This window comes from Arthroderma uncinatum, assembly GCF_011692745.1.
Source record: "Arthroderma uncinatum strain CBS 119779 chromosome Unknown scaffold5, whole genome shotgun sequence".
Classification (NCBI taxonomy): domain Eukaryota; kingdom Fungi; phylum Ascomycota; class Eurotiomycetes; order Onygenales; family Arthrodermataceae; genus Arthroderma; species Arthroderma uncinatum.
The window spans coordinates 657,028-680,425 of NW_022983867.1; the positions used below are offsets into that span (position 1 = coordinate 657,028).

At 49.6% G+C, this 23,398-nt stretch overlaps 8 protein-coding genes and 1 non-coding gene across 9 annotated transcripts; 3 read left to right on the top strand and 6 right to left on the bottom strand.

Moving 5' to 3' along the window:
• Positions 1 to 27: 27 nt before the first annotated feature.
• GIQ15_06594 (MYB DNA-binding domain protein) lies at positions 28 to 5,315 on the top strand (the record flags this gene model as incomplete). The annotated part of the gene is made up of 3 exons (XM_033554011.1): positions 28 to 4,083; positions 4,150 to 5,245; positions 5,302 to 5,315. 3 exons carry the CDS (start codon positions 28 to 30, stop codon positions 5,313 to 5,315), a joined length of 5,166 nt encoding a protein of 1,721 aa, XP_033403526.1.
• Positions 5,316 to 5,584: 269 nt separating this feature from the next.
• Positions 5,585 to 7,416, bottom strand: GIQ15_06595 (uncharacterized protein; the record flags this gene model as incomplete). Its single annotated transcript, XM_033554012.1, has 3 exons — positions 5,585 to 6,121; positions 6,440 to 6,649; positions 7,312 to 7,416. The coding sequence occupies 3 exons, from the start codon at positions 7,414 to 7,416 to the stop codon at positions 5,585 to 5,587; spliced, it is 852 nt and encodes a 283-aa protein (XP_033403527.1).
• A 199-nt stretch (positions 7,417 to 7,615) lies between these two features.
• Positions 7,616 to 8,839, top strand: GIQ15_06596 (NmrA family transcriptional regulator; the record flags this gene model as incomplete). Its single annotated transcript, XM_033554013.1, has 5 exons — positions 7,616 to 7,795; positions 7,883 to 8,020; positions 8,090 to 8,141; positions 8,199 to 8,707; positions 8,768 to 8,839. The coding sequence occupies 5 exons, from the start codon at positions 7,616 to 7,618 to the stop codon at positions 8,837 to 8,839; spliced, it is 951 nt and encodes a 316-aa protein (XP_033403528.1).
• Positions 8,840 to 9,007: 168 nt separating this feature from the next.
• GIQ15_06597 (uncharacterized protein) lies at positions 9,008 to 10,977 on the bottom strand (the record flags this gene model as incomplete). Its single annotated transcript, XM_033554014.1, has 7 exons — positions 9,008 to 9,241; positions 9,300 to 9,431; positions 9,494 to 10,110; positions 10,172 to 10,452; positions 10,517 to 10,545; positions 10,632 to 10,675; positions 10,806 to 10,977. 7 exons carry the CDS (start codon positions 10,975 to 10,977, stop codon positions 9,008 to 9,010), a joined length of 1,509 nt encoding a protein of 502 aa, XP_033403529.1.
• A 289-nt stretch (positions 10,978 to 11,266) lies between these two features.
• Positions 11,267 to 12,384, bottom strand: GIQ15_06598 (uncharacterized protein; the record flags this gene model as incomplete). The annotated part of the gene is made up of 3 exons (XM_033554015.1): positions 11,267 to 11,883; positions 11,944 to 12,229; positions 12,292 to 12,384. The coding sequence occupies 3 exons, from the start codon at positions 12,382 to 12,384 to the stop codon at positions 11,267 to 11,269; spliced, it is 996 nt and encodes a 331-aa protein (XP_033403530.1).
• Positions 12,385 to 14,527: 2,143 nt separating this feature from the next.
• On the top strand, positions 14,528 to 15,405 carry GIQ15_06599 (uncharacterized protein; the record flags this gene model as incomplete). Its single annotated transcript, XM_033554016.1, has 4 exons — positions 14,528 to 14,633; positions 14,707 to 15,027; positions 15,088 to 15,177; positions 15,299 to 15,405. The coding sequence occupies 4 exons, from the start codon at positions 14,528 to 14,530 to the stop codon at positions 15,403 to 15,405; spliced, it is 624 nt and encodes a 207-aa protein (XP_033403531.1).
• Positions 15,406 to 15,720: 315 nt separating this feature from the next.
• GIQ15_r0025 lies at positions 15,721 to 15,836 on the bottom strand. Its single transcript, XR_004500594.1, has one exon. It is a non-coding gene; the product is annotated as a 5S ribosomal RNA (ribosomal RNA).
• A 2,858-nt stretch (positions 15,837 to 18,694) lies between these two features.
• On the bottom strand, positions 18,695 to 19,629 carry GIQ15_06600 (uncharacterized protein; the record flags this gene model as incomplete). The annotated part of the gene is made up of 3 exons (XM_033554017.1): positions 18,695 to 19,418; positions 19,458 to 19,495; positions 19,576 to 19,629. The coding sequence occupies 3 exons, from the start codon at positions 19,627 to 19,629 to the stop codon at positions 18,695 to 18,697; spliced, it is 816 nt and encodes a 271-aa protein (XP_033403532.1).
• Positions 19,630 to 20,304: 675 nt separating this feature from the next.
• Positions 20,305 to 22,940, bottom strand: GIQ15_06601 (DUF455 domain-containing protein; the record flags this gene model as incomplete). Its single annotated transcript, XM_033554018.1, has 4 exons — positions 20,305 to 21,516; positions 21,573 to 21,695; positions 21,834 to 22,411; positions 22,472 to 22,940. 4 exons carry the CDS (start codon positions 22,938 to 22,940, stop codon positions 20,305 to 20,307), a joined length of 2,382 nt encoding a protein of 793 aa, XP_033403533.1.
• Between the last annotated feature and the right edge of the window lie 458 nt (positions 22,941 to 23,398).

Below are 23,398 nucleotides of genomic sequence, written 5' to 3' on the forward strand. Positions count from 1 at the left end.
GGAACATTTTGATGCTGTCACGTGTCTATGGCTTCACGATTCCCGCCACGGGATCGCTCACCACCACCGCCTAGATATGGGGATAGGGGCCCTCCGCCGCCTCATGGACCGTCACATATACCCTCAGGGCCCAGGGGGAACGAAGACGCTAACTCTACGCCGCTGGGGCGGGATCCTCCCCGCGGCCCCAAGGCCCTGATCGACTCTTCGCGGGGCGGTCATTTTCTTCCATCCGGCCCCAGGGGGAGAGGATTCCCGGGCCGTAACGACTTTAGAGATAGGGATAGGGATCGAGGAGATCCGCGGGACCTGAGAGATGGCCCGCCGCCTCGACGGGGAGATGGAGGAGATCGGGATTGGCCGCGTAGGGACCGGGGCTTTGACTCGCGAGATGGCCACGGTCGTATGGGGTTTGGTCGAGGACGGTCACGGTCACCTCCCATGAGAGACTTTAGAGATTCGAGGGATAACGGGCCCAGAGAGCTGGATATACCGCGTCTACGAAGGAATTCTAGAGATGGACCGATCACACTTAACACCGCGCTGTCAGACATTCCACCCATGCGCGGGGGATCCATGCGAGGTCGTGGGCGTGGAGACCGAGATAGGGGAAGAGGTAGAGGCATGCCACTGGATGAAAGAGACTTGTTCAGAGGCCGGAGCCGGTCTCGTGATGGCTGGAGGGAATCTCGGATAGATCGCGACAGAGAACGAAACCGTGACCCGCGCGACCGAGATCGAGACAGAGAGCGTATGATCGACCGAGATGTCGATAGGAGAGACCGGTTCGATCGACGTGATGACGATAGATGGTCACAGCGTGACGATAGGGACCGGTTCGAGCGTGCTGAACCATGGAAAAAGGACCGGCCACTAGCGCGGATCGATACCAAGACACCCACGGTTCAGTCGGGCAATCCGTCATCGGCAGTATCACAGACGCCTACTCTACTATCTCTCGGTGCTTCCGGTGCTGGTGTTGAAGAAGAGGCTGCTGCTCCTCGGAAAGCGAGTAGTACGTCTTCCACACCCAGAGAGTCAAGGAGGCCATCAGAGAAGATAGAGCATGTTACCCCTATCCGTACGCCTACGCATGTACAATCTACGCCTGTTCAGCCGGATCTTCCCTCTGAACGGCCTACGCCACAGTTCTCGCCTTCCCCTGCTGCTCCCGAGGTACCTGCATTTGGCTCACTCTCTGGTGCTAGCGCTGCGTCTACGGAAGTGCCTGCCAATGAGCCTCTGAGGAAGCTAACTCAAACATCCGCCTCACAACAGCCAGATGTACCAAAGGAGCGCCCTGATCTATTTCCTTCCACTCCAATTAAGCCCCCTACCGCTCCGAGGGCTGATAGGATAGACGCCCAACAACGTTCAGACCGGAGTAAAACTGATGTCTCCCTTCGCTCAAGTCGACCACCAACGGCATCGCCAGTAGTTCAGCCTAGTTACATGCTTGATCACAGCCATCCCGTCCCCTCGCTCGACCGCATCACTACCCAAGAGTCGGTTCCTCAGCCAGGTAAACCCAGGGATGTCCGCGCTCTCTCCACCACGGAGCAGGAACCAGATCTCTTTGCATCATCGACTGCCGGCTTCACAGGACCCAGCCATACCGGATCATCTACTCGTGCGTCGTCTCTCCCTACTCAACCGCAGCCAACACAACACAAGTCACCGCCACCACCTCAATCGCTTACTTCACTGTCTCCAAATATCCAACCTGCCTCCATCCCTACTGGCCCAAGGGCGCAACAACAACGCCCAAGTGGCCAGCGACCGGGAACCAAGGGTAGTAATCAGTGGGTTAGACCAGGATATGTGAATCGAAGGCTATCGGCCACCAATTCACCACCGAGTAAGAGGGAGCTTTGGGATGAGGGGAACAGGAGACTTACACTTGAAAGCCCGTTTGCGCCTGAGGAAGTGCATAACGGTAGTGGCAATGTGGAAGAAGAAGTGAAACTTCCCATTACACCAGCAAACGGAGAAGAGAAGGAGGAGGAGAAAGAAAAGGACGTTGCTAAACCATCGAGCAAACTGATACAGGATCGTGAGGAAGTGGACGAAAATGAACGCGAGCCCTCACCATCCGAGGAACCAGACAAGCGGACTCGGGATGCCGATAACGATACGACGATGCTTGACGCTCCAGAAGTCCAGGAAACCAAAGAAACACCTAAAACGCAGGAAGAACCAGAGGAGCAAATCCCCATTCTCTTTGATGAATCCAGTGACCAACAATCCGACGATGATGCCCTTGACGAAGAAGACTTCAATCAATCAGAAATACGTTTCGAGAAGGAAATGCAGGTTCTCAAGTCGGAAATCCCGCCTCCCATACTTCAAGACCCGGTTGTTGTCGACCTGCTTCTTAGGGTTCAGATGCTGGCGATGATCGCTGATGGTGCTGCGCCAGCGTACCTTGATCAGCCCGGTGCAGCTATTGAAGTTGAAAGTGCCGATAAGCCGACTGCCATCATCCCGCTATCGGGCAAGGAAGCTGAGGAGATTGAGCTCGCCGAAGAATCTCGACATGTAGCGACCTCCAACGGCACGGCGGTGGCTATTCCAGCCATTGAACCAAAGGCGGTTGATTCGTTGCCGTTCTTACCGTCTGGGCCTCCTACTCCGTTTTCAGACATGGAGACTCTGCAGGAGAATTTCAAGCTTCATGATCGCATCAAGGACTCGTTGTTGGAGGATATTATCAAGCAGCGGAGTGAGATTGCCAAACAGCATGCTAGCCTTCGCGAACAGTATGCACGGCACTACAAAACGTGGAGGTTGAAGGTCCGTGAGATGGATAGGAAGAAAGAACAGGAAAGAAAGGCAGACTCACGATCATCGTCGACCCCTCCTCCTCCACTGGCGGTTACTACGACCGTCCCTATAATCGAAGGAAGACGCGGCTACAAGCTGAATAGCGAGCTCGACTTCCAGCTTGCCCTTAAGGCATCGGCAATCACTGCGCAAGAGGAATCGGAACGTCGTCGCGACCAAGAAGCTACCGTAAACCCAGACATGACCCGCGAAGCACGTATTCCAGACATGCTAGACGAGTATCAGAAGAAAGCCAGCCTCTTCCAAGATACAAATCAAATCGTTGATCCCGCGGACGCTTTTACTGTTTTTGCCTTCCACCCTCCGCCCAACGACTTTACGCCCGAAGAGCACAAGGCCTTCACCGACGCTTTCATGGCCCACCCTAAGAAATGGGGCAAGATAGCTGAGCTACTGCCTGGCCGTACGTTCCAACAGTGCGTGATGCATTACTATTCTACCAAGGAAGACATCAAGTACAAAGCCAAGCTTAATAAGAAGTGGACACGGAAAGGACGAGCAAGGAAAACAGCAAGGGCTCCCAAATCCAACGCTCTCATGGCTGACCTGGGCATCCGACCTGCCTACGATGCGGACGATACCGAGACACCAGTGGTTACGGATACGGGTCGGCCGAGACGTGCGGCTGCGCCAACGTTCGGTGACTCTAACGCTGATACAGAGAGCAACACGCCAACCCCAGCGTCTGGGAAGCGCGGAGCTGGAAAAGATTCTAGCGATCAACCTTCCGAGAGGGGTCCCGGTAGAAGGCCAGGACGTGGCGGGGGTGGCGGCCGTGGTGGTCGGAGAGGAAGAGGAGGCGGTCAACAAGGCGGTGCGAGAGCCGAAACTGGGACGTCTACCACTACTACTACCGCTGCTGCTGCTTCGTGCGCAAATACCGTCCCCGCCGTCGCTCCCCTGCCGAAGCCGGAGACGGAAGGCCAAGTTGAGAGCGTCATGGACGCGATGGTGAAGACCAAGGACGAGATGGAGAGGCCGCCTGAAGAGGCCGCGGTACGCACGAAGCCTGTCAGAGGGGTGCGGAACAAGGAACAGCAGCAGCTGCAGCAGCTGCAGCAAGGCCAGGAGGCTGCGGATGCAGATGCGAAAGGGTTGGGAGAGGGTGGATATGGCTCACTGCAGCCTACCAGTTATTGGTCTGTACCTGAGCAGAGGGATTTCCCAGAGCTAGTAGCGCATTTTGGGAAAGATTTCGACGCTATCTCGCAATTCATGAAGACAAAGACGCCTACGATGGTATGCAATTCTTCTTTCTAATTGTTCTTGGCGTGGAACCCGACTACTAACAAATATTTTATATAGGTCAAAAACTACTTCCAGCGCCGTGTTGATTCCGGAAAAACAGAGCTAGAAGAAGCTGCATTGATTGCAGAAGCCAAGAAAATTCGCGGCGAACCTACTGGACCCCTCCCGATTCCAAGTGTTAGCTCGAAACGACGGTATGAAGCTACGCCTTCGTCGGTTGCGCCACGAGCTTTGGCGCCCAATATGGACAACGCGGACGTGATGGACAGGACGCTAGCGCCCAAGGGCAAGCCGTCTGGTATCAATATGCCACCTGCACCGGCTGTGCTACAACCACGTCAGGGTATGGAGAAAGAACGGTCCCAACCAAAACTATACCCCCTGGTCCAGGCTCCTGCAAGTCAGCCCAACCTCGCTACCACCAGTGATGAGCTCCACCAACGCTCCGTCAGCACCTCACAATTGCCTCCGTCCCATCGAAACCAGCAGGGTCCTCGGATGGGATATTTCACTGATGAATGGAGAGACGGCCGTCCTTCTGGATCTCATGTTAATATCGCTGCCCACATGCAAGAGCAAGACGTGAAGCCAATGCCGCATTCGTTGTCTGGCCAAGCACCACCCGGTATGCCACTACAGACGCTACAGCGACAAAACCCAAACGCTGTGCCCCAGATCCAAGACCTAGGCGAGATCCCACGCTACGCTCCGCTCTCGCAGCCACCCACATTCCCCCAAGGTTCATACCTGCAGCCGCCGGGCAGCGTACGCAATACTTCGGCGTCGAGGTCACACTCTCGTCGCTCAAGCCGCACGATCCCCTCCTCTGCCGCTACCTCTCCCGCTCAAAGGCATATTAAGCTCGACACTGATCCAGCCGGTATTGCCGCCATGGAACGGCCCGCACCAATGGGGCCATCGGGGTACCTGCCGCCAGGCCATCCAGCGTCTGTAGGACGACAAGGTCCAACTCTTACCCCGCCTACAGACCATGGTCGACCGAGGATAGCTACCGCATCAGCCGCACCAGAGCCCCCACGTCACGTTCCTGCGAAACGTTCTAATATCATGAATATCCTTAACGATGAGCCAGAAGAGCCTCAGCCGCGAAAACGCTTCGCAAGTGAGCAGACGACGCCGTCGGTAGCTGCTGGTCCGCCTTCGCCTTCGCGGCCTGTTTATCAAGGCCGTCATTCGACCTCGTCTCAGCCGGCTCATCCTGAGGATCAGCTTCATTATCAAAGGCAACAGCCGTATTACCCAGGGCCGTCTCAACAGCAGCCACCCCAGCCGCCGCAGCAGCAACAGCAGCAACAACAACAGCAGCAGCAAGCTCAAGTGCAGTCTGGAACCAGCGGGCAGTATGCTGATATCCCATCTACGTCCACCAGGGGCTCTACTACCCACGATTGGATGGCAAGGTTTGATCCTCGTGAACAACAGCAATCATCACATTCGACTCCTGTATCGAATCCTTCGGTTTCTCGACTACCTAGCTATAGCCATGGATACTCTGGCTCTGGATCCCACTCGTCTCACCCCATGTCTGGCATCCAACACATGTCTGACCAGCCTCAGCCGGCAGCTCAACAGCCGCCCCAGCGGCAACCATATGCCCACCAGGGTCTGCAGCAGCCACCAGTGCAGGGTTTACAGGATCGAGGCCAACAGCCGCATTTAGGTCCAGCAGGCCGCGAATCGCCAAGCACGCGGCATATTCAAACCCATCCGCACACACGGTCCCCTGTCCAGCGACACAATGCACCATACGGCAGCAAGGTTTCGCAGCGACGCTCTGACTCTCCCATGCAGTCGGGCCCCAGCGGCATGAATCCGCATGTGAGCCAGATGTCCGGGTATAATCAGCCAGGAGGCAGCCATCAGAAACCTTCACAGAGCCAGCATCAACCCGGTCCATCGCACCTGATATCTCAAACCCACCAGCACGGAATGCAAGGGGGTAATGGACCGCAGTATGCTTCACATATTCAGCAGATACCGGCGTCTTCTTCCCGCCATCCCTCACAATCTGTGATGCAACAACAGGAACAGCAGGCTCACCACCAGCACCAACACCAGCACCAGCATCATCAGCATCAGCACCAGCACCAACACCAACACCAACACCATCAGCGTTCGCATCATCAGCCACAGCCGCATCAACATCACCAGCACCAATCTTCCCTCTCGCTAAGCCAGCGGAGCAGCTCACCCTTTAGCCACAGCCCACATATGACCCCTCAACAGGTCACCTCTCATTCCCAAGGCATGCCTCGTGGCGGGCCAATGCCAGGTTCCAATGCCCCTACCCACCCGAGCATGAACATGGGCAGATCCTACACCCCACCCTCCAACTTGGGTCAACATCATCCGCAGAGCGGCTCTGGCAGTGGCTTGTCATATTCGAATGCGTCCTCTCACCCTCTTCACCCCTCTGGTCAAGGAAATAACCCTCACCAACAACATCTACGACCTCGTCACGGATCAGGTGGCCCTCCACCACCGTCTGGATCAGGCCATCATAATATTTACCCACAAGAACCCAGACAATGACATGCTGGATAAATGTTTAATTCTATTGGCAACCCTTATTCTTTTAACTTCTGTTCTAGGCCACGGTCTTCTGTCCGTTGGCCTTGTGTATTATCACGATGCGTATGGGAAACTTCTCGTCCACCTGGAAAAAGGGGATACTACTTTTTTTTCATTGCCTTTCTACCGATCTATTACGTGCACTCTTTTGAGCCAACCCTTTTTTTTATGCTTTTTGCTTTTGCCTTTATTTACCCTGCATTGCACTGTGACCTTTTTCTATTATTATTCATTCTTATTGAGGAAGTTGGCTGGTCTACTGTGTTTCGGGATTACTTTTTGTATGTATACACCTTATACGGCGGCATGAGATAAGATGGATTGACTAAATGCGGATGCGAAGCATGGGCATGGGATTGATTCTACGTGCATATATTAAATATTAATAGTCGATAAATATATATCTGTGTTTCTATCAACGTTGAACAAGTTCAGTAATGGATAGAAATATATTCTTAGGATCTCCGATATCAAAGTGAATGTTCTGGATATTCGCCTTCGGCCTTCACCAGCGAAAGAGCGAGCCAATCGCTGTAGAATAAAATAATCTAGTCGCTACATCCCGGTCCAAGTGGATCTTGGTGCAGATTTATATGGGGGAATTCTTCTTGCATGATTCATGCTTACCCTAGCTTTGCGATACTTTGCCATGCTCGGAGGACCGTGAAGAGCGAGCTTCGATACTTTGCGGAGAAGAAGACGAACGCGATTAATAATGTCGCTCTCTTGCATTCGCAGCTTAGGGCTCTGGATGATGCATATAAAGCCCTCCGTCCGGGTTGAAATTCAAGGAAATAGCTAAATGACATCACCGGAAACACAAGCACTTCATCACCCCTCCAAACATCTATTCTACAGCTAAGCTATTATTCTACGGACAACCAAAACAGCCAGACTTCATTCTATAGCAAGAACTCTTATAACGAGCGAAATGGCCGACAAGAAACTCCTCGTCGTGTTTGGAGCTACCGGAAAGCAGGGTGGTTCAGTTATCAACTCCGTCCTTGGTGACGAGAAGGCTGCGTCGCAGTTCTCTATCCGTGGAATCACTAGAGATCCATCTAAGCCATCTGCTCAGGCTCTGGCTAAAAGAGGCGTTGAGTGTGTCAAGGTTGGTCCTCTTCTTCGTGTGCAGCTTCAATTGCTCTCTATGTATAGCTGTCCACCGGTATCGAATCTGGGCTAATCCTACATCTAGGCCGATCTCAACAGTAAAGAGTCTGTCACCGAAGCTCTTAAGGGCGCATATGCCGTTTTTGCTGTCACCAATTTCTGGGAGACTGGGAAGGCCGAGACAGAAATCCAACAGGGAAAGAATATCGCTGATGCAGCCAAAGTAAGTATCTTCTTGGAAATCTATCTCCCTTGGACCATCTATGTACCATACTCACCCCTTTTTCTACAGGCGAATAATGTTCAACATTTGATCTGGAGTAGCTTGTTAAATGTTACTAAAGGTACATCATCCAAATATACTAGTCTCAAGCATAGAGAATAAGCTAACAGGCCCTCAGTCTCTGGCGGAAAACTCACCGGAGTCTCTCACTTTGACTCCAAAGCTGCCGTGGAAGAATACATTCGCAAAATTGGCGTCCCTGCCACCTTTTTCCTTCCCGGATTTTACATGTCCAATATCCCCGGTCAGGCACTGAACAACATGGGAGGAGTGTATAACCTCAGTAACCCGGTTCCAAACAATGCCCCATTCCCCCTTTTCGACGCCGATCGCGATACGGGGAAATTCGTCAAGGCCATCTTGCTTAACCGTGAGAAAGTGCTTGGCAAGCAAATCTATGGTGCTACAGATTACTATACTCCCGATCAGATTATCGCGGACTTCCAGGCTGCCAAACCACAGGATGGCAAGGGAGGTGCTGCTATCCAGATTCCTGACCAGACGTTTAAGGGGTTCTTGGGTATGAATGGAATGTCAGAGGAAGCCCAGGAAGAGATGCTTCAGAACATGCAGCTGCTATACCTATATGGTTATTATGGGGGTGCAAGCCTTGAGGAGAGCCTCACGGTAAGTGATAGCCTTTTACAACACACTGTCAACTGGAGAGTCGCTAACGTGAGCTTACAGCTTCTTGACGAGAAACCCACTACTTGGAAGTCTTTCGTCGAACAAGAGCCAATCTGGGCTAATATCAAGTGAAGCGGCCCTTCACCTTGCTCTTTCTTCCAGGAAGAAGGAATGGTCTTTATGAAAACTAATGTGGTATAATGCATTAACGTAATAATTTAACAATAATTTCATGATATACATCCATGGCCCATCTCCCGATAAGCAAGTTTAAAGCAATATATATATGGGTATAGCAAATCAAACCTCATTTTGCATGCGTAGATCCTTTAGGATTCGCTTATTGACCATCCGTTCAGCGTACACCTTCCACAAATACCACAGTAGGAATGTTAATAAAGTCAGTGGGATAGTTGCCGCCGGATATATCCACCATTGGGAAGATAGCAAAATGTTGGTGCTGCCATTTTTCCCACCGGCAGAGCCACCATCCGATTGACCTGGCCCACCGACTAGATTCGTACCGAGAAAGCCCTAAAATTCGATTAGCAAGACGTTTAGCTACGACCTAGCAAGTGTGGCAAATGCTAACCGCAACAAATGTTCCTGGAAGGAAGACCATAGTCATGATCGCAATGGTGCTCATAGATGCGCTTTCCTTCATCGCCTCCTCGGCCATACGGGCACTGAAATGCGTGCTGTGCCGCGTACTCAAATTGAATAGCTATCAATGGGAATCAGGGGTCAGTCCGAGCCGTACAAAAATAGGGGGTGGTCAAAGCCTACTAGATCCAAGAGCCTCTGTGCTCGCGTCGCCACATTCTCAATTGACGTTTTGAAGTATGTTATTTGGTTCTCAAACCTGTCATACTCCTCCTCCACGCGGGTATACAGCCAGTCGCGATTATCTGGATCAGGCGTGCACTTGACTAGCTTATAAAACCGGTCGTGCTGGAGCCGCAGACGGGATAGAACCCCAAGAATAAAATTTAATTGCAGCTTATCTTGGTCAAGACTCGTAAGGGTCAAATGTAGCCTGCGTATATCGATCTCACCAAGGTCGGATTTCCCCCCGTGTGCTTTGATCTCTTCTTTCCCAACGGAATCGCGGGGATCTCTGGCGGCTCGACGGTAATATTGGATCGTGCTGTTAAAATGGAGGAGATGTAGGGCGAACGGGTTCCCTGCGAGAGCAGCGGTACTAGGGTCAAGGATGAAATCTACCAATTTGTCATGGAGCTCATCCTTTAGCGATTTGGGGAGGTCGTTGAATGATCGGTGTTTAAGGAGTATGACGCTCGATTGAGATTTGACGTCGTAGTGCGTCACTATTGTCATCTTCAAGTCCGCCTCTTTATCCACAGCACGGATATATGCGCGTGCTCGTATTGCATACCAGAAGTCTGACCAGAGGCATAATCAGTATTGAAACCCCGAAAAACCAAAGCAGGTAAGGGTATATACCGAAGGCGGTTACTTTATTCTTCTTCTCATCTCGACCGATGCGCGACCCGAAGATCTGCTCTTGTCCCCGTATATGCGAGCATGCGGAAGGAGGGAGATCATATCGAGTTAGGACTTTCAGCAGAGAGTCCAGCGAGATGTTTAGTTCGTCTGCGACTTCATCTTCGCTATGGGCCTCTGTCTTCTCGTCGGCGAGCGCATTGGCTTTTAGCACGCTAACAGCGGCTGCGTTGGTGTTGATACGGTGCAGTACTTTCTCATGAGGGGTCGATTCAAGGAGTCTAGAGAAGTAGAATTGTTAATAAGACAGGTTCTAGGTTGCGAAATGAACAGTTGAAGGCATACATGAACCGAATCTGGGGTTGCGGCCCAGCCTGCAACAGAAGGAGTTGGCATCATGCCATCGATTATGCGATATTTATCTCATCGATCAACCATCGTGACTTGCAGGATCGCTTACCAGCAGCTTATGCAAAGTCTCATCGTCGCAGAGTTGTTTCGTTCCTACAGGTTTTGAATAAAAATCATCTTGATCAGCCGCAGAACAAAACAAGCTTCCGGGATCCCCGCTGAAGAACCATGGTTCCGTCAAATGGATATATTGTTCAAACATCTAGATATACTCCGTACATACCTACGCCGCGGTCGTGGTCCAGCACCAACACGCGCGAAACAGCTGGATATTTCTCAGATCGCCAGGAGGTAGATGCAGACTTCAGCTCCTTCTGGCAGAGCCGCCCGTCGTCGAGAGCGGGTGAATACGAGGGGAGACCGAGGGGGTAATTCCGCCAGTCCAGCTTGTCCATGGTGGCGCTTCGTCGTTGATAGAATGAAAAAAAGAGCAGATAATCGACTTCTGGCCGTTTGGAGAGGGAACACTCTTGTCGTAAAATATTTCTCTGCTGGCCCCCTTGAATTACGAGAAGCTCAGCCTTGTGGTTACCCCTACTCCGTATGCAGGATAGTCGTCTTCTTCTTCCCCATGTTTGCTAGCTCGAGCGCATGATTTCTAAAATAAGCCGAAGAACTGTCAATTTCATGCGAAGCTACGGGGTATATGGCGTAAATATATCCCCATTCGTCGCCAGGGTGATGCTAATTAGCCATCTCCGGCATCCGCCCAGCATCTTCGCCAAAACGCCGTCCAACCATTTCAGCCGCATCTGTAGCACGTCCAAACTTCAGCATTCCCATTTGCAGCTCTAGCCCTTTCTCTCCTCCGACGGTCCACTCCCACTCATCGGTCGAGTAACGCTCCTTTAGCTCCTCGTTCATGGACTGGATAGTGTCCATCCAGACCTTGAGCCGCTGTAGCGCCGTCTCAGCGTTCTCTGAATCGAAGAAGTTCTTGGTATCTACAAACCGGCCAAGGGTGATATGCGCCATGCAGGCAGTGTAGCATGTATCTGTTGTGATTCCACTGCGCAATGCAATACTGTGCAGGTCCCTCCGTAGGTGGTGGTAGGTGTACTGATCTGTCCCAAGCGGAACAAACGCGATGGCCACCCCAACACCATCGAAGAGAAGTATCGGTCTTCCGAGACGAGCTGCCCTATGATCAGTTGCATTAAGAGTGACTGGGTGGTCCAATAATTCCTGGACGAGCCCCGACCCCATCTGGTCATACACGGACCGAAGATGGGCCATTGGACGGCGATGTGAGATCTCAATAACAGATAGATGCAGCCGCGAAGATTCAGGAAACCACATGTCTACCAGAGTTTCGCCTTTCCATCAGCTTGAAACACACAGTATGAAGAGTCAAGCCTCACCGGTTCCTACTATATCTTTCAGTCTATTCTGTAACCCATTCAGGAGGTCCAGAATCTTATGGCTTGGGCGCGCCCAAATGACCATACAGTTGACGGCCTCGTCTCCATAATGTTTTTCGACGTCCCCTGGTGCACTGGTGGCTGCAGCATACGACAAATACTGGACAAGCGCCGGACTAGGCGTGATTTTCGGCTTTGCAGATTCACCATCCACCCGTGTCATGGATGCAATGGACCTTGTCAGACTCGCTTGTCTGTACGACTCATAGGCCTGTTGTACTTTATCCTGCACGTCAAGTGGTTAGTCGATCGTATCCCACACAAATAGTTACAATGTGCATCGCTTACTGGGCTGCCCTGGCAGTCGGGGTGGTCTAGCAGATCCTGGTACCAGTTTCGTGTCTGCTGGTCAGACTCAAGTTGGGCGGGAAAGGAGAACATTCTGGTGTCAAGTTAACTGGATCTTATAGATAGTCTCGCAACTAAACGGAGGAATGAAATAGTTAAATGCTATTTCATGAAACTTGCTATCAATTATATACCAACGGAGGATCAGCATCGTGGCGCAGACTGGGTTGTAGCAGGCACTAAGAATATTGTTGCATCATAGGTGGGCTCAAGCGAAATTCAAACATGGATTCGCCAACTATTCATTAACAATATAATATTTTGACCCTTGAATTATCTTAGTATATAGACAAGCGCTCTCAAGTTCAGGTGCAATTCTTCTAGACATAATTTATGTTCAAATGCCTACTTTATATGGTGGCGCTAAATTATTTGATTGGCTGATTTACAGAAATATGATTGGCCATATTAATCGCCTAACTACCTAGGTAGAAACAAGCTTAAAAATGTCGATAAGATAAGATGAAGATTCAAGGACAAGAATAGGGGTATAAATGTCTCCAGAGTGTGCTGGATTTCTGAACTCGAAGCAATCGTTGAAATAGAGAATATTTTCCCTTGAGCCCAAGGAGACCTTCTGTATTATCAACAGGGGAGGATGACGGCACTCCCCCTTTAACTATAAATTAAGACGAGGTGTGCAAAATTTTCATGAATATGTTTCTCCCATCCACCGTCAACGGCTGTGTACAAATCGACCAGATCCAACTTCAGTTCCTGTAACTGATCGGACCTCAGGGTGAAGATGCCCGTGATGGCAAAATAGTTACCTGGGAGATGCTCTCGAGAAGGAATTCGGTTGGCAGCGAGGTTAGTCCCGTGTCTCTTGCTATTGCTCCCCATTACTTGAAAATTTTGGTGGGAACTTGTATTTGAAAAGAGTTTCCAAGGAGTAGGACGGAGTTACATGGAGAGTTGATATCACTTTTGCCGGATCCGTCACGGGAGGGTAATCCTGTCGCGAGCAGTTGAGATAGAAATCTTCAGCACACACCAAGCGTTCATTGTTCTTTATCAAACAAAGAGCCAAAACTTAACCTTAAGAGCACCAACTGGCTACGTTTTGGCTCTCTCGATGAAGACGTTTATACCTCTCTTCTCTACTTCGACTCCTTAGCAGGCTACCTGCGCCAATCAGCAGCTCAAGCTCAATATATCTCTTGCTACGCTCAGCAGAAATGCCATGCATGGTGACAGCATACACAACGGCCATATCGGTTAGATATGAGCATCCCTGGGCACAAATTTGGGTTCGTCGGAGTTCGTTTACGAATGATACCCGGTGCCAGAGAATACTGGCCCTGACCCGAGCTCGGAAACTCTTGTAGCGATAACCACATTATCGGATACGAGCCAACATGAGACCAACACAAGACATGGTTGGAGGAGACCCTTTTCGTTTTCTGAGGCAGTCGCACTACCATATTGTCATTAGGGGTGCACAGCATTTTAACGAACGGAGGCGGTAGACAAAGGTTTGCGAAGAGAAAGATATAGGACCGGTATATTTATTGTTATAAATATATGAAGCCTGAATGTCCAACTCTACGCTCCAAACAGCACCTCGTCAATTACTCAGGGGAATATCAATGGCCGAGCTACGCAGACTTAGTGGCATACTTATTGCCGCCACTTTATTTATTCAGTTGCACCTGGGCTATGGCTTACCTTCAATAATGAATCCTTTCCTGGAGCTCGTCTTCCCCCTTCTATGCGTCCAAAGGTGAGGGTCTCGTTAACTCTTAAGGAATGTGATCAACGGCAGTCGAATGAGCTTCACGAAGCCTATAGGGAAGTGCGTGATATAGTAAGTCAGACTTCCCAATCTATTACTATATCTTTGAAAGCAATACTCTATATTTCATATACATTATATTGAATATTGATAAGCTGACTCACTGGTCAGTTAAACGTAGCGCATAGACGTCTATCAGAGCTGGAGATGCTTTTGCACCGCTTGCCCGACGGCAATGTTGTGTTGCAAGGTATACATCGATCAACCTGGTACACGTATGAGAATATGTTTGGTCGTGCCTATCTTGGGCCCAAGAAGAAGAATGAGCTAGAATTTAAAAGGCTGAGTTATGTTATCAGTGAGACTCTCAGCCTAGTTTGGAGATGTTATCAAATTACAAAAGTTATCAAGCTTACAATATACATAGCACTATTTAAGTTAATGAAAGACGGAATTCAGAATCATCCAATAGAGCTATGGTGCGGCGACAAGTTTTACTCCAAGACCTTCCCTCCAGGCACGGAATTCCCAGATAACACTACCCCTGGTAAGTGTAGCATACCCACTCATGCAATAGCACCCCCTGCACTGCCTGTAGATCTAATTTACTTCTTGTATAGAGGAGCGCGCGAAGTGTTACTGGGATACCAGGCCGAAGGAAAGAGGCGGCCAACGCATTATAGAGAATACACACGGATGCAAAGGCAATACGATTGCTATGGTTGAAGGTATCAACCTAGGGACTGAAATGTTTGACCTTCTCATCATTTGCCCAAAGTGGTTCGATACCTACTGGTTTGAACAGCCCTCAATGACTGCCCTACGTGGACAACAATTTGAGGTGAAAAAGAAACATATAAGTGAAATAGGCCGCCAGCTTGCCACTACTCTGATTCATGAACTTAGCCATTCGCGAGTCCTCCTTGACAAAAGAAGAACGTGTGAGTCTCAGTGGTAGAAACCTAGTCATGTAATTGATATATGCTAACTCAACTCGACAGATGATATTATTGGGGAAAAGTCTGCGTATGGATTCAAGGAAGTCTATTTCCATGCGAAGAATAACCCCAACAATGCCTTGAGAAACGCTGGTAGGTGGGCATTCTACTGCTACGGAGGACAAAATTTACTTACATGGTAATAGAAAATTATGCTTTTTTTGCTATAGGTAAACCTTTTATACTACCTTTCACTCTAGCTATGAATCCCAAGCTGATTCGCCGGTTCAAGCAATGTACCTTGAAGGATATAACTGGTCGACAGGATTCAACGAGGCGATGTTCGAGGAGGCTCCGCTTAAGAACACTCTTCGTGGATAAGCATGGTTCGTGTTGAAACGCAAGATGCTACGGGGAGTGTTAGTGGTACAAAGCCCGCGCTGCCTTCTGGGCTAGTTATAGCATCAATCCCGTTAGTTACATTGTATTCGTTGATTTTCCTAGCTTCCTTTGAGTGGTTTTGAGTAAGTAGGATTATCCAGAGGCGATATATTTGGGTAGTTAGTTACATTCAGGGGTACCGCTACCACCACCGGCAGCAGCATCAATAACAAAAAACACAAGTGAACGATATCGAAATTCAACGTAACGAGCAAAAAGTAGAGCAAAAAGAATACGAAAAAAAAAAAAAACAAAAACATACGACAGTCGGGATTCGCTGGTGGTCACCCACCCAACTACTAACCGACCGGCAAGTGGCTTAAGTACAGCTGAGCGAACGGGAAGCTCTGTTTTCCACTTCCTGTGGTCGTATGTACTGAACAATAGAATGAGTATGGTTTTGAAGGGGAAATGCGCACCTACTAAGTATATGGCCATAAACACTGGGAACCTCATTACTTCCGTATCCCGGGGAGCTGTTGTATATATAATGATATTTATTACACCTATAATTCTGGTGCCTCGCGGTTTCATGGTTGCCATGCCCCTATCCAGTCTGTTGGGGGGCCATGGTGTTCGTTTATCCTTCATCGAATTGCAGAACTCATCAACCACTCTCCTAGCATCATCCCTCTGGAACGCATCCGGCCATCCGTACTGGCGATATTTCTGCCTAAAGTACTGAACATCCAACTCCGTGGTACAATAATTAGTAAGTGAGTCTATAAGTAACAGTCGTCTTAACTCGCCATCGTCAACTGCCACGCCACTTATAGTCTTAGTAAGCATTAGCTTGTATAACACGTGACCTCAATCCACTGATACGTCTTCCTCCATCGTCAACATCGTCAATACCAACATCTCACTCTGTGCATCTCCAACCTTCACATTCCCTCCAGCAGCGTCCATATTTGCCAAATCTTTATATTAAAAGTAATACTGGATAAATCTGGACTATCAGATTTCCATATGTCCCTGCCCACATTTTAGTGAGAGAATCTATAGATATTGGACGATGGGTCACCTACATGGATGAAACTCGTCTCCTGCTTTATAGTCGCCACTCTCCTGTTTTTTCTTTCTTCTGTTGCTATAATAGCATACCAGTGGGAGCTTCATAAGCCAAACCAGAGCTCCAAACACGGCTCCTGCGGCGGCCGCAGATCGGTACTCGCAAACATGGAAATCTATATATTCAATTGTGAGTATTATCAATGATTTTTTGGGAATAATAAAGAAAAAGGCATGAAGTATGTTTTGTTTTGAATGGGGGGAGAAGCTTACTTTGGTTTTGCGCGACGCGAGCAAACGTATAGCCAGTCAAAGCATCCCAGCCAATTGCTTGTATCGAGAAAGCTGGTCCTACTCAGATAACTGTGTCAGCACATGGAGCTATCCCTAACTGTGATAGATGATGAGCTCGTACCAGAAGCGGCTAATGCTGCGGTTCCTGCTAATAGAGGGGCACCGGCAGCAGTTGCAGCTACCAGCAGCGGATGGGGTACTATGACACCGAAGGAGAGTCAGTCTATGCACAGGATAACTGCTGCATAGTTGTACTAGCGGCTATATCGAGACTCGCATTCACCTTTGTCCAGGACTTTAAGAGCTACAACTGATGTAGAAATCACTGTCGTTCCGAAAGATGACCCTGCAAGGCCGGCCAATACGAGGATAAACATATTCGCCGAGATCATGTTTAAAAGGACAGCCAAGTTTATGATGGCGGACTTGAACAGGCCGCAAAGGGCTCCGAGGCGTAGTACCTGGAAAGGCGCTGCGTTCCCATTAACATGGGCTCCGGTGGCACATGCGGCGGTTCCGGCAGCGGCATTGATCCCCAAGTCAAGTACAGAAAGCCCGAGATGAATGAGTACTTTGGAACTGTTAGTGACCACATCCAGAGAAGCGGAGACACAACTTACTATTAGTGGATAAGGGGTACTCTAAGATCATTAGCCTCAGGTCATCTTTTTTATAGAGTGACGAACATACCTGGATCCATGGGTGTTGGTTTCTTACGCAAGGCGAAAAGGGATCCCAAATAAGGCAAAGGAAATGCTGTTTTAAACTTCCAATCCTCCCTAGCTTGCCGTACTTCTAGTTTTCTCACAGGAATCATGTTCCTTTTATTGCCCCTAGGGAACGCCGAAGGCAGGGGCAGGGAGCGTGCTTACGCCGAGATCGTCAGCCACCAGACCTGCAAGGCTGTGTGTATGCGCGCGTATACATACACAACCCAGCGATACGAGATCATATAAGAAGCTTCGAATCTCTGAGTTTCTTTCTTTCAACCCCCTTGAACCGCTTTCATTTATGTCAAAACGAATATAGCGAGTGGGGCTCTCACCTTGAAGTAAAGGAAGGATGTGGTACTTTTCGCAGGCAAAAAAGCAGACAAACCGCAGCAGCTCAGAAACATACGATAGTTATACTTACTCCGAATCTGTGTCTAGTTTGTCATGGTCTATCCTTCTCCCTCTCCCCCTAGTGGGTCGCGCTGCTAACATCGTTTGGCATCTATAGCACAGGCATATGCGTGCCGCAAAGCACACTATCCACTCGTATATGCAATATTCAAAACACCTTGGGCAGCATCCAAAGCGCTCATAAGGTGGAAAGAGAGCCAGAGACATGTTTCACCAGACTTGCGCAAAGAGATGCCACCCCAAACTCTAGCATTCTCAAATCTCGTGCCTCGAAGTGACAGGCGCGGCAGCGTTCTCGTTCTATCATGTACACTGGCTCCCAACTATCCAAACTTTTCTATAGAGTGTTCTGCAGAATACTTGCTGCGGAAATCGGGAGGCGCTGGATGGCCAACCGTCGACAAATGTTCTATGCTTGCAACGATATGCACAGAAGAGAATTCTTGGGTGGTGGCTTTCGAAGAGGAAGACAGGAAAGTTGGCACGTTTAGTAGTACGATTTCGGAGGAGAAGGCAAAGGAGCTGGAGGACGTGAAAGAGGTGCAAAAGATTGCCAGCCCGGCCGAAAAGCTCCTCAAGGACAAAGTTGTCAAAATGGTTACTGTGCCCAGGAATCATGCTCTTGATAGGATGTGGGTACGAACGAGAGGTTTTACATCGTTGAAATTTATATTCCTAGCCAGGGGTATCGACATAAACGGTGAAGGCGTCCTTAATCATAGCTGATACCTATCCTCTATCGTGGAAAATTTATACATGTTCACTGTGTTGGCCATATCCATCCAATCCTAGAGAAACGTTCACTCACTGGTGGACGCCTTCTTGCTCAGTAACAAAGACATCAACTCGATCAATGGGCCGATCAACATCATCATAGCCAGTACTTGACCAAACTTCCACTCTTCGAGGCCTGGGAGTAGCTTATTTCTTCGGATAATAAGTTCCAACATCCAAATCAGATATATACAGGCCGCCAACCGGCCTAGCATAGTGATGAATTCCCTAACGGGGCGGGGGTCAGACTTGCTCCCATCTCCTTGGGACTCACTCGACAAAGATTCCGTGTCAGAGGTTCGGGCTACAGTGCACCCGCAGTCAATAGCGAAGCATAGCATGCCCGTGAACCCAACAACCCAGGCAAGGAGGGTAACCGCGAGCACCGTAAAGCTGGTAACTAGCAGCCAGCGGATCACCGGGCTGGTTGCTTTCATATTGACCCAAAACAAGACGTAGTTGGTTTCTGCGTTACATTCCGGGCGGTTGCCAAACCGTGTCGCATTTGCAAAGACTAGAATGAAATATACCACCGACGCAACGGTTGCAAGGGCGTACAAGATAGTGAATGCCTTGGTATGTGTAGCGGACAAACGGTACCGGCCCCTGGGGCGGATAGAGAAACCAACCAGTCCGAGAAGATGTAGAATGCAGAGCGAGTGAAAGAGTGCAATATCGTCCAGTGCGCTCTTGATCATAGTGGCAAGTAAAAGAGCCAGGCCAGTCACCCCGAGCGAGGATTCTATGGCACTGGAAAGGTCATTAGATCGTAGGAAGAAGCTCACTAACGGGCTCGCGAGGCTTAGTGTATAGATGGAAGTTCGGACCTAGAGATCTCTTAGCAAAACTAGTAGTTACAAAGGAACTATAGAAAGTACCAGTGAGTCCAAAGAAAAGGGGTACATACGCCGACTCCAATGATATCAGAATCTGGTTCAATGGCACATTTGTCGACAGCCATATCTTCTCGAAGGTCGTGGGCGGAATCGTGTGAATATAACTACCTGGGTAGGATATTAACTAAACAGTAAATGTTCAATCTACCTCCCAAATGGTATGGCTGATTGAGTAGGGCATGCGTGTACAATAAAACGGGAACATCATTTATCGCAGTTATATCTCAGATGTCTGCCTTCTCGCTCGGACAAGGTAGGAACAGGCCAGGGATATAACTCGGCTGCCTCAGTCTCATCAAATACATTACACATAGCCACCTACATATGTTTTTTGTTATTTCGTATACGCTAACCCCTGTTCAAAATCAGCCAAACGATCAGTAAATACCAGGACAGGCATTGATACATACACGCAGCCTTTCCGTGTCTAATGATTTCTTATTCAACCATACAGCCTAGGCATAGTCATTGCTCGACGATCAAGTGCCATTTCCGTTGATCCTTGCAGATGCATGAAAGAGTCAGAGACAGGATGCATATCGGCGACATTTGACGTATCCGTAAAATTTCAAATAGTTCGTTCATTCGTAGACACAGACACTATGCAAATATATACACCATCTACTCCGTACTCCTCGAAAAGAAATTAGGACGGCGGAGAAAAGGCGGAGGATGAAAATGGAAACGCTCCAAGATTATTATCATGATAATAACGATACTCGAACGGGTTATACCGCGAGTCACATAACTATACAGTCTTTATTTCTGTCTCTCTCCCTATAGTAATCGCGCTGTGGCAACGATGAGGTAGAGAGCGAAGCACCACCTTGCCGTCTTCTGGCAGCCATGTTTGGGCCAGGTCCAGGGCCAGGGCCATGGTTATATCTAGGCATTTGATTGTATGGAGGAATTGGTCCCATAGGGCCGGGAGGGCGTTGTTGGTATGGAGGCCCGTTGGGCGGTGGTATGTATGCTGGTTCTTGAGCGGCCTGCTCATATGTTGGAGGGGGTGCATTAGGGTCATTGTCGTTCCTGCTCTGGGCTGAGGATGGTGGAACCATCGGTGAAAACCCTTGCGTTCGGGATGGAGGTGGTCGGTTGGTGGTGGGAGTGCGAGGGAGGGGAGTTAGAGTAGATGGTAGAGCAGAATTTGGCCGTGTAAAGCTTGCGGAGCGAGTGTTGCGTATTTGATGGTTTGTCCGACCACGGGGTGACATTGTTTCAGAATTTGCTCTGAGGTTGTTTTGTGATCGGCTGGCTGGAGGCGATGGCCTTCGCTCCTCCTGCCTGTTCTGTTCGTCCTCGTATTGCAATGATAAAGCAAATGCGTAGTCTGCATCTGTTTGCTCGGTGCTACTTGCGGTATCCTTTGGAGCCGACCCTCTTTCCCTCCGTGGAGGAGTCTGGCTAGACTCAGCGGCGCCATGTCCGACGGGGCGGAAATCACCAGAGTATAGTTCCGAGTTCGTCCCGTTGACATCTACCAGGCTCTCCCAGACGATTTCCGCATGACCTGCATATCCAGCATCAGTGACCAGTGTGAATAGCTGATTAGATAGTGGGTGCTTGAAAAGTGTCGAAAAGTGATCGTTTCGGAACAAGACGCAAACGCTACCGGACGGTAGAGATTTCTCCAAGTGTCGAAGGCCAAATGGACTTAGCTGGGTGGGGTTATCTACCGTTACGAATCGTTGGATGGTATCGATATCTTGAAACAACCGTTGCTCGTCTGGAGTTAACGAGCCTGTATTGATCGCTCTAGTTTCTAGATCCTCTCTCTGGAAATGTAGTAGTTGAATGTCGTCATGATATTCAGCCACATGAAGCATCGCTTCATGTGTTGGTGACGCTGGTGCAGCAGCCCAGCCGTGAACTAGTGGTAGGTTAAACGCACTATACAGCTCTATATCACGAGTTTTAAGGAAAGTCCCAGGCGTAGGAGGGTGTAATACCTGGCAAAAGTTAGTGAGTGGTCAATATGGTGAAGCTTTGGCAGATTTAATCATACCGGTGTCAGACGTGGGTTAACATTCATTCCAGTATGTAGCATGGTGAGAAAGACGCTTAACGCCTCAATATCGGGTAACTCCTCGTTTCCATCCTGCGAGCTCATAAGCTCGTCAAACAGGGCCTGTATCAATAAGCCTAGAGATATCCGTTCTCTCGAATGCAATGCTCTGATAAGGGGAGTTTTCGCGCCAAGCGGAGACCTTAATACAAGGCTATTAACGAGAGCTAGGAGTGGACATGGACCATTTTCGTTCTGTACCAAAACTGGGGATTGACGCAGCTCGGTCGTTCCATCTGTCCAGTTGACAATTCGTATATCGTAGACCTCGGACCGGTGGCTTGCGTGTTCAGATGTATTGGTATTTGGGTCTGGGGTTGAAGATGGTTCGACTATAGTTGGGACTGGATGCGTTTCAGTTCTATCTGTCGAATGGGGCTCGTGGTGTTCAGTATGTTCCAATGCCACCCCCTTCCCTTTATCTATGTTCTCTAAACTAGATTCGCTGGGGGTATTGATTTGAGGTCGTGATTCTCCATCTATGGAAGGCTCATGGGAATCGAAATCAATCAAATTCACTGACTCTGTTGGTGACGCAAGTTCCTTCCCTGAGGCGGTCCTATCGGGTATGGGTGTTGCCCGAGGCGCAGCTGCCTTTTCTCCAACAGCTGTATCTTCGCTATTATGGTTAATGGGCGTGGCTAGGGACAATGCGGCCATTCCAGTATTTGCCTGACTAGAGCTAGGTAGGTCTTGGTTGTCGAGAGGGGCATTCCGGCCGTCATGTGCAGAGGGAGGGAGCTGTCCATCCAGCGGATTTGACACTGCATCATGGCTTTCTACAGTGGCGGTTAGTATATGTAATCCAGTGGGGTATATGGAATCTAGGAAATACTCACCACTGCGATTCAGCTTTGCTTTGAGGAAGGGATTATTCGACTGTAGATGTACTCCCGAAGGAGATTCGCTACGTGTCCGCTCGTTAAATGACCCAGGATCTGTTTGACCGGTTACCTGGGCGGAGAATGGCAGTATGGGCGGGCTGTATGTTTGCGGCTCGTTGCCCACTCTCTCGCCCCAGATATCTGCAGTGTTCTCATAGCCGTTGACTTGAGGTACCTGTTGAAAGTTTGCGTGCCCTGGGTTGGTCATGGGAGGCCTCGTAGCTCCATCTATCGTTTCTTCGCGATCGTAGGTAGCCGCTGGAGGTGATGGGTATTGTGGTGGTTGTGCGACCGGATACGTCTGGTTATGCGATTCAGTTGGGCCGGTGGGATGTTGTACTGCGCTGCTCTGGTTCCCATTCTGGTCTTTCGTATATCCCGCACCGTTACCTGCATCAGGCGCAGGAGCATGTGTTGAAACCATAGCCGTCGACGGAGAGGGCTGGCGGAGGCGAGTGTATACAGGCCTCCACTACTGCGTCGAGCGTAATGTGAGCGTTATGGCGGTGGTTGTGGTTGTGCCTGACTTGAAAATCGGTCGCATCATAGTACCGATTCCAGCATTATATCCCTCAGCAGCGAAATGTTGTAAAACAATGGCCTCGTTCCGGTCCGTCCCTCTTAAATATGGAGGCCTTCGATGTCAGCCTAGATGGATGAGGCGCAGAGGTCTCCACCGTTACACCAGGAACTATAGCAAGCAATCACGGAGGCAAACAAGAAACAGAAACCCAACTGAGGGAACACAAGTCGCTCTCGACGCTGTGTTGAGATCCGTGGCCTGGTATCTAAGAACGCGCAGGCTGATCTAGTTTGTGACGGAGGATAAAGATAGCGTGGTTGGTCACTTTGGAGAAGGTTAGGAAGCGCCGGATGACGTAA